Below are 13,376 nucleotides of genomic sequence, written 5' to 3' on the forward strand. Positions count from 1 at the left end.
CACAAACACCAGGGTCATTTAAAGACACAAAAACAAACCTATTTCTGTTTCTCTCTCTGGACTTTGAGGGCACAAACCTGAGGATTTTCAGTTTAACTTTCCGAGGGGCGATCTCACAGGCTTTCACCGCGTCCTCCAGGGTCATTCCCAGCGTGCACCTGCCACAGATATAGAGGATCTTGTCACTGGGTTGGACGCTGCCCTCCTCGCTGGCTGGGGAGCCTGGCACCACCTCCAGGCAGTAGATGCCCTGCCATTTGCTGCCGATGCCTCCTGTCAGCTTTATACCTGGGGAGGAAACACACTTGCGGTAATATAATCACATAATATTTATGCTGTGTCTTCAAAACATGTAAAAATACGTGCAGCACCCTACCCAGCTGTCCTGAAGCTGTCTTGTAGAGAACGATATCAGGTAGGCTGTCACAGGAAGGCGGGGCCACCAGGTTGGTAACTGCCCTCCCCAGGGTCATACTGAGTCTTCTCGGAGATGACCTGAGAATCGTCATGGCAACATCATCTGCCACACTGGTAACATCATGCCCATTCACCTGGAAATGGGAGAAGAAGAAGAGATTACACAAAATCAGCTTCACCTGCACAAACGGCTCATGACGTATTGTTTGCAAATGTGTAGGAATGTATGGATGTGTGTGTTTGTGCGTACTGTGATGAGCCGGTCTCCTGCCCTGAGTCGACCGTCTGCCTTGGCGGGGTTGTCCAGTATTTCCTGGATGTAGTAGCAGTTGTCCAGCTTGCTTCGAGTTATGGTGAAGCCAAAGCTTCCACTCCTGGACTTGGTCAGAACCACTGACAGCTCAAACTCTTTAACCAATCCCTGACAGGCAAGACACAATGACAATACATGACAATGGCGATACGTCTATTTAACAGCTACATTCATACTATTCTCCAAATAACAACACCAAGATATAATTAAGTTTAAACTTAAACACTTTGCTCACTTTGGATCCTTCACCTCTAATCACAGATTTCTTGTCACCTGATCAAAACACTTGCTTTAAAGTTGGAACAGCAATGGTGAAAGCATTTACGTAAAGTAAATGTTTGAAAGAACCAGTGTGTAATTTCTTGATCAAAACAATAACAAAACTTATGACTTACAACTCATAAACAAACATTAACTCATTTGGCGAACATTCTGCATTAATTTTAACTGTAACTGACCTGAAATGGGCAAACAAGAACAAAAGTAACACACACCTTTCTTCGACTCTCCTCCTCCTCCTCGTCAACCTCGTCATCGTCGTCATCATCCTTGTATTCCCTCTCTTTCTTCTCTGGTTCTTCCCTCTGCTGTATGTGGCTCTGGGAAGCAGGGGGCAGCACTGTGGAGGGCAGTGTCGGGGCAGGTGGGCTGGCACAGCGAGGCACAGTGGTCACGACCTGGGCTGTGATGGGGGTCAGAGGTGGAGCGGGAGGCTGGGGTGGAGGCACCATGGGCCTGCCGTTCTTGGACATGACTTTGTAGTGACTCGGGAGGAGCCCCTGCTGGATGGGGTGATGCTTGGCTTTGGGCGGCTGGGTTGTGAGTGGCTGAGACGGGTGGGCCAGGGGACATGTGGTGGGGGTGTCAGACGTGAGGCTGAGGGGCGAGATGGTGGTGGTGGTGGTGGGGGGGGTGTGCGGGCCGAGGTTTGGATTCTGAGAACTCAAACCAGAGGAGCTGTTGGAGGTTTGAGAGCGGAGCGCTGCAAGGTTGGTTGTTGGAGTGTGAGTGGTCAGACTGCAGGGAAGGCTGTGAGGAGGCTCCAGGGTGGAGCTGATGGTCAGATACTCTTCATCGGCCATGATAGTCAGTCCATTTCCCATCAGGCAGTAGGTCACACTTCCATCGGCCTCCTCTCTGATTCCACTGCAGATAAGCAAGCAAAGTACAGACTGAATATCGTGCTCATAAAATAATACTTCATCCAAAACTTTCAAAGTTTTAAAGGACCAGTGTGTAGGATTTAGTGGCATTTAGTGGTTTCATTTGGCAGGCCAGGCGAGCAGAGATAAATAATTGACACAAACACGTTTATGAATGTGTAATGTAATAATGTGTAACAGTTTAATGTGTGTCTATATCTGATACATTACCTGGCATATGTATAGTTTGAATTAGTCTTAGGACCGACATCCATGAGCATCGCATTTGAGCTTGTTGTTGTGGCAACCTCCTCTTCCCCGTCCTTGTTCTTCTCCTTTACTCCTTCTTCCTGTTGTTCCTCTGATTTCCCAGCGGTTGGTTGTGACTCAGGTGGAGCCGGTGGAGAGCCAGGCCCATGTGAGGCAGGTGAGGTAGGTGATGCTGGGGAGGCAGGTGAGGCTGGCGAGACCGGTGACGGAGGTGACGTGGGTGAGGTCGGTGATGGGGGTGAGCGAGGAGGAGATGGCGGAGGCTGGTTGTCTTTCACTTCGCTGTCCTGACTCTCCTCGGTCTCTGAGAGCGCCGGAGCTGCAGGAGGTTCTGGGCTTTTCTCCGCTGCGTTGGTCAGATCTGCCTCCTGGGCGGAGACCTGCTTCTGGACAAATATTGTGACATCACGTTGAAACTTTAAATGTAACATCACCCCAGGGTCTGAGCCTACCTCCTCCCACTGCATAATCTTGTTTTCATGACACAGTTGATAAGAAGGGTCAGTATTAACACTGCATAAATGTGTTTCAACACAATACAGTCATATCATTGAGTTTTCAGCTCAGATAAAAACGTGTCTAAGTGTGCAGTACCTCTTTAAGGAGCTGGCTGTAGTCCTCTCCTAGTCGGATGTCCAGAGACCGAGATCGAACCTCACGGAAGAGTGAAGGACTCTGCAGAGTCAGAAAAAAGACGAGTACTTTTTTATTACTTTTTTTTAATCAATATCACTGCCAATATTACTGTCAATGTCATTACCAATACTACTTTTTCTATTTTAGTTGATTTTACTTCACTTTTTGCTTAACTTATCTTACTTTTATTGTTGTAATTTCCTTCTTCATATGTCTTTATATTTAATACTTTTTGTATTTGTTGTGTTTCTAATTATGTTACTATGTTACTATGTTACTGTATGTTACTACTAATTTCTGGCACAGCAATTTCCTTTTGGATTAATAAAGCTCTATCTTATTTTGTCTTTAGACTGTCTAATTTGCTCGGTCTAACTGGTGGTTTTTTTGTATATGTGCACATTTGTGTGTGTGTAAGTGCTTACCAGCGTGTTGTCGTCTACATCGTATAGTACTCCAGGACCTGGTCGACAGATCAGCAGATGAACTTCAGACGGGGCGCCACGAAGCAAGAACAAAACCCTCTAAAACAACAAAAAACAAACAGTGTGTTGGTGCAGGAGAGTTTGGGTACAACTTGACACAAACCCAAAATGTGCATTTAATTTAACTAACAGTTAACAGTTGTTTTGTTCTGTGCTGTTTGTGTGTGTGTGTGTGTAGATCATAAAGGTACTACAAACATAAATTTTGTTATACAACCTTGTGTTGTAAAATGACCATTAACTGAACCCTTGACCCCTTGAAATGCACCTGTGTGAATGCCATTTTAACTCGTTGGCACACAAGATTAAATGACACATCAAACACTATGACACAACCACTGCTATTTTCAGTCTTGTGAGATTAAAGGATTAGTGAGGCGCTGACGTAGTCGAAATCTTAAGGAAAAGCAGGGTCACTGGAGCTGCTCACACACTCACCAGCCCATTCACAATATTCTGATGCTTTTAGACTGGGTTGCACCAATAAAGATTAATTCTAATCAGAGTTTAGCAAAACTACTGAGTATTACTTCATAAAATGCTGAAACGTGCGCTAGCTAGCTAAAAAGTAAAAACCAAAACTGTTATATTGTTTACTTGCTGTAGCTAAAAAGTAAAACCAAAAACAGAAAATACTATAGAGACAGAGCACAACACAGCATCATGTCCCTCATCTTTCTTTGAGGAACTTGATTATTTTTCTCAATACTTCTCAAAAAGGAGTTTAAAGTTATCATTGGATCACATTTTAAATTTGGAGAATTAAATTCAGTCTAGGTTTAGAGTAAAAACTAAACTGAGGTTTAAAGAGAGTTTTAAATGTAGTCTTTTTTTAGTTTAAACTAGTTTAAAAGTTTGGTTAAATCTTGATTTTATTATGTTTAAAAATAAATTTTGGTGCAAACCAGCCTGAATAAAGTTTGAACACTTTTTTGGCATGTCAGAAACAAAAATCCACCCACAATATGACCACTTCTATAAAACAAACAAGCTCTATCACTAAATGTGGAAACTCATCGGTTGTTAATTCACTGGTATAAATATGCAAGGACTAATAATCATTTTAAACACCTCAAACCCCACCTGGTAAGAGAGATCCTTGAGAGGCTCTTTGTTGACCGCCAGAATGATATCTCCCTCTCGCAGGAGGCCACTCTCTAGTGCCGGCTGACCCGGGAACAGACGTTTGATGCGGACCACGCTGCCACGGTCCGGGCCCGAGCGAAGCTGCGAGATGTTGAAGCTGAAGCCGAGGCCGGACAAACTCTTCTTCAGTACCACCTCATGTGTGTTTTCTAGGAAAGAGGAGAGATGGAGGGGAATCTTGGAGCATTAATGTGCGTTGTGTAATCTTTAATCTGTAATGTGGGCTGTGATTTGGTACACTGTAATAAAAAAAATGTTTATTACCACTTAAACACACACATAAATCTATTTTTTCCAGAAATTTCATAAAATCTGAGAAAGCAGACCATCCTGTCTTAGATTTCTTTGTATCATTTCCAGTAAAGAAAGGAAAGCTTTGTAGAGAGATGAGGAACTGTCCCTTTAACAAGCTGAACAGGCAGCTTCAAGGTTTCAGTGCGTGCAGTCTCGGGGGGACGGAGGGAGCGTCAGCGCTGGATGACTCTGACAGCAACCACAATGTAGCTGTCAGATGACTCACAGTCACCTCTGGGCCATGTGCGCAAGTGTTTGTGTGTGTGTGTGTGTGTGTGTGTGTGTGTGTGTGTGTGTGCCTTTTCTCTTTTTTTTTTTTCGTTTGTGAGCGTATGTGCCCGTTCATCTCCCCTCTCACCATCAGTCACAAAGCTGTAGTCCTTGGCTCGACCACTCAAGGTCGTTTCCATGGAGACTTCAGTCCTGGGGGGCTGTGTATGTGATGAACTGTGGGCCAGGAGGGGGCAGGGTGAGTCAGGTCTGGGCTCCAGTATTACTGTGGGCTCCCTCTCCAACAGGAGGTTCACCACCTATGAAGAACAGATGGATAAACACCCATTTATATGTTCATCAATTTAACATAATAATGGGGTTAGGGTTAGGGTTAGGGTTAATTAGACTAAATCTCCAGATAATCAGATTTTTTTCATATTCAGCCTTGAATGGTGCAAACTGCAAAAGCTTCTCCAAATTATCGTAGATGGTGGGGTTTCAAGGGTCCAGCAAGTCCCTGCAACTAAATGATAAAATAGTTCACTCCTAAACAGAGTCATCTGATCTCTCACTCCTTTATAGTGTAAGTTTAGGTTAGTAAAACTAATTATTCCATAAAGTTGTCATGATATACTGATATTACATGGTATTTTCGAACAAGAGTTCTTGAATGGGTTGTAGAGGGCGACCAGCAAAAGACAAAATAGAATATTTTGACTTTCATCAAAATCACTAAATTCTCTGATTTTCTGGTTTCTTCACTCCTCTAGGACAGTTAACTAAATATCTGTGAACTGTGGACAAAACAAGACAGTTGCCGAAGTCACTGAGCAACATTTTTTTTTTTACAATTTTCTAACATTTTATGGACCAAACAACAAATCGATTAATCAAGAAAATATCGTTATTTTATGATGTAGTTAGGTGTGTGTGCGTGTGCATGTCTATTTGTGTGTGTACCTCCCCAGTCCTCTTCAGGCACTCGACAGCTTGATGGTGAGTCACGCCCCTCAGGTTGGAGCCGTCAACCTCCAGCAGTCTGTCACCTGTCATATGCACAAACACAAATCTCATCATCATTAGCAACATCAATACATAAACGGTTTGAGCGTGTGTGTGTGTGTGTGTGTGTGTGTGTGTGTGTGTGTGTGTGTGTGTGTGTGGGTGTGTGTGTGCGTGTGTGTGTGTGGTTGATGGGCATGTCAACAGATCTAAAAGTCGTTCCTGCTCACTGAAGCATGAACCAGGCAGACACAGACATAGTGAGACACAGTGGCTTGTGCGACACACCCACATACAAATATCTGACAAAATGAAAAACAACGTCAGAAGAACAGCTTCTATACTTCTCCTCTACACATTTCAGAGGTCAGCTTCCTTCACACAACATTCAGTTATTAAGATTTTGTCTGAAGTCAAATAATCTTTGAGCAGTTTTGTACAATCTCCCCCAAGCTAACAAAACAGCCATGATGATAGTGGCACATATTTCACAACATCATCATCATATCTTTTGATGATGATTTAAAGTGAAGGGGAGAACAGTGATTCAAGATAAAACACAGTCAATATTAAACAGTTAACTCAATATATAGCTGCTTGCTTATCCAAATTCATACAACCAAACAAACAAATAAAAAAACAGATAGATAAATAGATAAATAAATAAATAAATTAATTAATTAATTAATAAAGCCAGGAACTAGTGAATATAAAACAAAAACAAAAATTTTTTATATTATTTGCTAGCTGTTTGCACCAAATCAAACTTTTCTTGACAGCCAACTGACCACATATCAAAATGAAAAACAAGCAGATTACCGATCTGAATGCGCCCATCCTGCTCTGCAGCTCCTCCAGACACCAGACTCTTGATGTAAATGCCTCCATATCGCACATTGGTGTTTATTCCTCCCTTTCAGCAAAAAAAAGAAAAAAAAAGTTTACAAAAAAGTGATTAGTCAGTGTCACAGACCTCAAATAACCTTGGACACTGACTCAGTGCGAAGGCTGCCAAGCCACTGTGCATAGTAGCTTGTTACCTCTTGGCCTTTCCCTTTTGGTCCTGTAAACCGTTTGCCTGAGGTGACGTCACACACGGCAGCAGTGTCACTAAGTTCTTGGTGCTGTTTACATGGGTTTCAATACGTCAAAAGTGTAATGAGCTGCCAGACTTTGTACTAATGCTATGTTGACATTGTTTGAGATGTTTTTGTTGTGACAACTTGTCATTATCAAACTTTACAAAACTGTTTAGCTTTACATTAACATTACTTTAAACTGTCATATGTGGTTGGTGGTGGACACTGGCGGTCATGTGTCAAGTGTGTCATTAATATATTTTCCTTGACTTGCATTAGACAGCATTATTTTTAGCTAGGTGTACCTAATAAACTGGTCACTGAGTTTTTAATGTTAATTCTGTACGATAAAGGGAAACAATCCACTTACAGCCACACTGATGCCAAGACTACCACTGCTTTTCTTCAGCTCCACTATAAACCGCTCTGCAGTTTTCAAACTTATGATAGACGGCGACCTGGAACACGCATCCTGAGAAAAAGCAAGAAACAGGGGAAAAAAATTGATTGAGAAAGGCCTGAATGAGGACATCAAGTGCTCAGATCACCTCTGATGCAGACGAATGACAAAGTTCATCACTTTAATCATTACACTCAATCCATTTAACAATTAACTCTGGTTGAACTCTTTGATCAGCTTTGACCTCATGTTTACAACTTTGCCTCCATGGAAACAAAGTCACTTATCTGTAACCATCTGAGCTGAGCGCTGACTCTGACCTGGGCATCGTGTATCCGCACGACAGGAATGTGAAGCCTCTTGCCCTGTTTTGGGGTTGCCATGTTGGACAGAGTGATGGCTTCCTCCAGCTCCTCCATGGCGGGACGGAACTCGGTGCCACTCAGTGTCGTCTGTGAGCCAAAGCCCCTCTCCAACGCCAGACCCAGAGTACTTTGACTCAACGAACTCCTGCTGTCCTTCAAAGAGTCTGAGAGGAAAGCAACACATAAAGGTTAGGTACACTAATAAGACTTAACAAGTCATACTTTGTATCAAATTAGACCAAAAATAGAAATTATATTGCCTTTTTTAGACAGTATTAGACCCACTGTTCAGTGGAAAGACAGATGTTATTAAGCCTTCCATAAGAGAGGATATCTTACATATTAAAGGATAAACAGCACATATTTCAGAGTATATGGAGGCTCTTCATCAATTATGTTAAGGATTTTTATTTAACAACATGATCAATGTGATTAATTCCCCTGGACAATGCAGTTTCCAATCTAACTTTTATTTTTCTTCTAAATTTGAAATTAAGATTTTGCACCCATTGCAATTAAAATACTCAGTTTTGTATAGATTAACATATGTTATAATTAGGAGGAGCACACTTGTTTTTAAGTTTGATTGTGTGTTTTGTTTTTTTCTTTTTTAAGGCCTGCAATGATTAAGTGACTGGCTGTCAACTATTGAACTGATTAGCAGCTGTTAAGATGATCAATTGATTGATTTGAGTAATTTTTTTAGAAGAAAAATCATAATTCTCTGATTCCAGAATGTTTACTGGGCTGGGTGTGTTTGGGTTTTGAACGAGGCGGGACATTTGAGGACGTCATCTTGAGCTCTGGATGACACTGATTGACGTTTTTCAGCACTTATTGACATTTTATGGACTGAATGGCTAATCGATTGTTCAAAAAAATAATCGATGGGATTAATGGACAACAAAAGCAGTCATTAGTCCTCATCTCTTTTTTTGTTTGGTGTTACAAAACAAGGCAGTATCAGGCAGTATTAGACCCTTTTTAGACCTTTATTAGATTTAATTCGAGAGTAATTAGGGACACATTAAACTAAAGAGAAATCTGCTACTTGAGACAAACCCTCCTTTATCAAATCTGCCTTCAGTGTTATAACTTTGTGTATTTACCCACAGACACAATATTCCTCTTCCTCTATAATTTGGGCCTTTATTTGATAGAACTGGTTTGCATGCTGTTTTTAAATGGAGAAGTAGCACATATGTTATGTGTCCCCTCTAATAACGTCTAATTTGATACAAAATATGGCTTGTTACATCTTATTAACCTATTGTTAATGAAGTGTGACCCTATACATAGTAATGGTTTGACAATCATTTATGAATATTTGCATTCTGACTGTATGAATTTCTCAGATTGTTCATGCAGAGGTGAAAGCATTGAGCAGATCTTACGTTTCGGCTGGGACACAATGAGCTCCACCTCATCAGGACTGTTCTGTAAGATGGCGGCAGCGTCACTGAATGTCACTCCTTCCAAACTCGTCTTGTTTAGGGAGATGAGACGTCCACCTGTAAAAAAAAAAAAACAATCATAAAATCCTTGTTATAGGTTGACAGCAAAGTGCAGCAAAGTTTTGACTCTAGCAATGTCACGTTAAGCTGTAAGCCAGTGTCTATGTTTCCATCTCCCATTCTGGGCGCGTCATACCGGGTTTGATTCGTCCATCTTTGTCCGCAGGCCCATCAGGAACAATGGAAGCAATGAAGATCCCAAGGTCAAGTTTACCTGTATTGTCCTCACCCACAATTACAAAGCCTGAAATGGGACCAGAGAGGAAGTGAAGACAAAAGCCTCCAGTTAAAGAAACAGACACTGAACGTGGCGCATCAATATTACATCAAGTTCACAGCTAAGTCGACTTTAATAAACTCACCGAAGCCCAGTTTGGGATCTTTCTTCAGGTTTACACAGACGATCTCTCTCTCCGGTGGGGTTCTGGTTGGTGTATCAACTGCAAAGTACACATTATACAAATGATAAACAGGTCACAGTAAATTCCTTTACATGTTTTTTATACCCAGTAATGGTGTTCAGGGGCAGCTCACATAAACAGACACCTTCACACCTGTAGGTAGTTTATAATTGACAAATCACCTAATCTGCACGTGTTTGGATTGTAGTATTAAACTCAAACATACAGGAAAAACTGTCTAAATGTTTTACATTAACACACATCTTTCTCTTTGCATTACTATCTTGCCTATTTCAAATATTCTTAAACTTCATACTGTGAACGTGCACATTACTTGGTATATACTTTGCATATTCATGCACAAAATTTGTATAGCTTTTAGCCATTTATTCTTGTTGTGCAGTACTTGCTTGTTATCTATATTTTTCTACTTATTGTTATGCATCAAATCATCAAGACGAATTCCTTGTATGTGAAACATACTTGGTGATCACATTGTAAATAAGTAAATAAATAATAATAATTCAAAAATAATTTCAAGGAAACTGCCTTCCCAAGATTTCTAAGTTTTGCATCAAACTCAAGCTCTTACGTTTTGAGATAAACTGAAGAAAGTTTTGCTGAAAAAAATCATAACCTGGTAAAACTTAATTAAAAGAATTAAGAGTTTGAGTTTAAAGAAGCAAACAAGCATACGAATGCAGATGCTTCCATACAGAAGCATGACACAAATCCAAATCTGTGTAAATATTACTGGCCTCCTTACCTACACTCCTTTCAAGCATCTCTCAAGAAGAGCATGCTCAGACTTGCTAACCGTATCTGTATGATTCTTTGCATGTTTTAAATGGAGAATACCAATTTCCACCCTCCAATAGGAGATTCAAGAAGAAGTCTTTTTTAGATCAGTCTTTCCTGTTGCTGAACCAAAGTCAGTGCGCTGCTCACTGAGATCTGAATCCAAACAATATAATGTCATATATACACTCTGTATTTGTCATGACTGCTTGTTGTGTTTTCCTGTTTGTGGAAAGCGTCATATTTGTTCTGTAATGTTTAAGTCCGTCTGTCCAAGGATGCAAAATGAATTTCAGTGTATACTGACCATACAGTTATATCGCATTACATTGTGTCATATCAGATTTTACTGTCCTGCACTGCACTGCACCATAACGTATGAGGGGTCACCGAATGCTTTGATGAGTTTGTAAAATATATGTTATGGCCGTCACTGTCTCAACCTCATTAAACACCTATGGGAGTTTATTGAGCAACACACTGGGCAGTGCCACAACCATCATAACTGAGGATTTGAGGATTAAATCTGTTCAAACAGATATATTCACCTCGTATGGAGGAAGAGGCATCAGAGTCCTGCTTCTGTAGTGAGACGCTGGACATCATTCTGGGAATCGGATCTGGCGTGCTACAACACATGTGCACAGTTGCATTACAAAACCATTCCTTAATGGTCACAGAGGATTATGTTTCTGTAGCAAGAATATGAATGTTATCATCATCCCGGTCTACCTCCAGCTCTGTCGCTCCTTCAGGTCCCTGAATTCCCCTGTTTCAGTCTCCTTGTTCAGCTCTCGGCTCATCTCCCTCCTCATCTCTCTCTGCTGACGGAGCCGCGCCTCCAGCTTGGCGGTCAGGTCGTCACAGGACTTGGAGAGGGAGTCCGGCTGACCGGGTGTCAAACCTACATGGTTCAACATGCCCTCTGAACAGGACATCCGCTTCAGGTTCAAGTTACGACCCCGGTACATGGACATGTACTTATCTATATTTTCATCTGGAGAAACAGGGGACAAATGGGCATTATTGATTTAATCTTTTATATGTATCAGTATTGTAACATTAAACTTGACCCTCTACACAGTCCCTGAAATGTTCCCACCTGGTATCATGGTGTGGTTGAGCTGTCGTGACGTCATCTCGCTGTGAAACTTGTGCTGTGCTGAGCAGAGGTTCAGGAGGTACTGTGCTATTTTTGAACTTTCTGTCACAAAACCGTGCTTTTTCCCGCTGGGCCCGCCACACTCTATGATCAGTTTACGCCGCTGAAAGACAGACATCAAACAGTCATCATTCATTTACTCATAACAAAAATGAGCTGTACAAAATAATATGTTATATAGCAACATCTGAGTGAAATGCCACTTCTTTTTACCCCGGTCGATATGGAGTCAGTTTCCCTCCAGAGGAAGCGTCTGGTGACGGTCCGGACGTGGTTCTTCATCTCGTACACGATGATTCCTTTGGCACAGACTCCCAAAACCAACTCTCCCACCACTGGCCTCTTCTCTCTCCCCACACGGTGGAACATAACCCCATACTCCGGCAACTGCTGGGCAATCTGAAGGGTACACATTTTATCCATATACATTTTTAATTTTTTTTAGACTGAAGGAACTGAAGTATCATCAAATTAATAGAAAATTGTCACTTTTAGTCTCCTGGAAACCCCTATATTGCCTATATATAACCTATGAACTTTTATGATTAAAATATCATCCATAGGCTTAGCAGATTAAGCTTTGTTGCTAGGAGATGCACGATGGACAAATTGAGTAATTAGCATATTAAACTAGTTAACTGCTATAAACTGGAAATGGCTTGTGAACCTAACTTAAATCATTGTTATACACATTTCAAGGCACCTGTAAAAACCTGTCACAGATAATCTTTTTTTGCCAAGTGATGTGTACTTTTTGAAAAGTATTGTGGATATGCCAGAGGGCCATCATGATAATAGCAAGCATATATTGATTCCACAAGGACAGACTTTACGTTCTCTGCAATTAGACAGAAAAATGAGCACATATAACAGTTGGTAAAAGGCCAAAACGAGTTGGAAAATATCAGCATACTGGCCACGTTTCCCACCCCTAAGATAAAGTATGTATGTAACTGTTATGAAGCTGTATTAAGTTAACTGCCACCTAGCTAATGTTAGCTACCTGATACATTTTTCATTAGAATAAGCTTGTGTTTGGTATGGGAGGTTTGGAAATGCAAGCATCACTTAACCTCCTTGTTGCAGGATAATTTTTTTCTTTTCTAAAAACGATTGTTAGGTTTTACCATTATATTACTGCTAGCACTGTATCATAACAGTAACAACATACTAGTAAAAAAAACTGTCACAAGAAATATTTTTTTATTCATTAAATATTATGTGGTTATCAATGATTATATATTATAATATGCCAATAGGTGCATATTGTGACGATTATTGATTTTCTTCTTTATTTTACCTGCTTATGAGATCATTATGCTACTCATGCAGTTTGCCCAAAATGCACCTTTAAACAACCAAGTTTAATTTCATCCACCAGGCCTATAGATGACATTTTAATTATACAAGTTCATAAGAAACACCAATACTGAGCCCAAGAAATGTCCAGAAGACTATTTAGCGTACTGTAGAGTGAAAAAATTGCTAAAGAACAAATAAAGAACAGACAAAGAACAAAGCTTGTATGTGAGTGGCTGCATTGACACCTTTAGGTACTCTGTTTCTGCCTCCTCAGGAAGCATCTGGGCATGACTTGCATGTAGTCTTGGCAACTCTTCTTTGATAGTCGGCAGGGCCAGCTTCTCCAGCATCCTCTTGGACACATAATGCTCTGGCTGGTAATAATTCTTACCATACAACTGAAAAGACACACAAAACAGCCAGATGTGCTGCTGTGA

General features: G+C 41.0%; 1 protein-coding gene across 4 annotated transcripts in view; it reads right to left on the bottom strand.

The window, feature by feature from the left end:
- Positions 1 to 13,376, bottom strand: part of ptpn20 (protein tyrosine phosphatase non-receptor type 20) — a 34,413-nt gene that overhangs the window by 11,577 nt on the left and 9,460 nt on the right. For all 4 annotated transcript variants that reach the window (XM_084735590.1, XM_084735586.1, XM_084735587.1 and 1 more), the window contains 21 exons: positions 13,185 to 13,337; positions 11,851 to 12,036; positions 11,578 to 11,740; positions 11,208 to 11,472; positions 11,024 to 11,103; positions 9,639 to 9,716; positions 9,413 to 9,520; positions 9,157 to 9,273; positions 7,718 to 7,926; positions 7,368 to 7,469; positions 6,738 to 6,831; positions 5,877 to 5,962; positions 5,062 to 5,233; positions 4,347 to 4,558; positions 3,204 to 3,302; positions 2,737 to 2,817; positions 2,104 to 2,528; positions 1,225 to 1,876; positions 668 to 838; positions 377 to 551; positions 78 to 288 (listed from right to left, as the gene is read on the bottom strand). In XM_084735590.1, the coding sequence (XP_084591716.1) occupies positions 78 to 288; positions 377 to 551; positions 668 to 838; positions 1,225 to 1,876; positions 2,104 to 2,528; positions 2,737 to 2,817; positions 3,204 to 3,302; positions 4,347 to 4,558; positions 5,062 to 5,233; positions 5,877 to 5,962; positions 6,738 to 6,831; positions 7,368 to 7,469; positions 7,718 to 7,926; positions 9,157 to 9,273; positions 9,413 to 9,520; positions 9,639 to 9,716; positions 11,024 to 11,103; positions 11,208 to 11,472; positions 11,578 to 11,740; positions 11,851 to 12,036; positions 13,185 to 13,337 (3,839 nt within the window). The remainder of the gene's footprint in view (positions 1 to 77; positions 289 to 376; positions 552 to 667; positions 839 to 1,224; positions 1,877 to 2,103; positions 2,529 to 2,736; positions 2,818 to 3,203; positions 3,303 to 4,346; positions 4,559 to 5,061; positions 5,234 to 5,876; positions 5,963 to 6,737; positions 6,832 to 7,367; positions 7,470 to 7,717; positions 7,927 to 9,156; positions 9,274 to 9,412; positions 9,521 to 9,638; positions 9,717 to 11,023; positions 11,104 to 11,207; positions 11,473 to 11,577; positions 11,741 to 11,850; positions 12,037 to 13,184; positions 13,338 to 13,376) is intronic.

The sequence above is a fragment of the Lutjanus erythropterus genome, chromosome 14 (assembly GCF_056507025.1).
Source record: "Lutjanus erythropterus isolate fLutEry1 chromosome 14, fLutEry1.hap2, whole genome shotgun sequence".
Taxonomy (NCBI): domain Eukaryota; kingdom Metazoa; phylum Chordata; class Actinopteri; order Lutjaniformes; family Lutjanidae; genus Lutjanus; species Lutjanus erythropterus.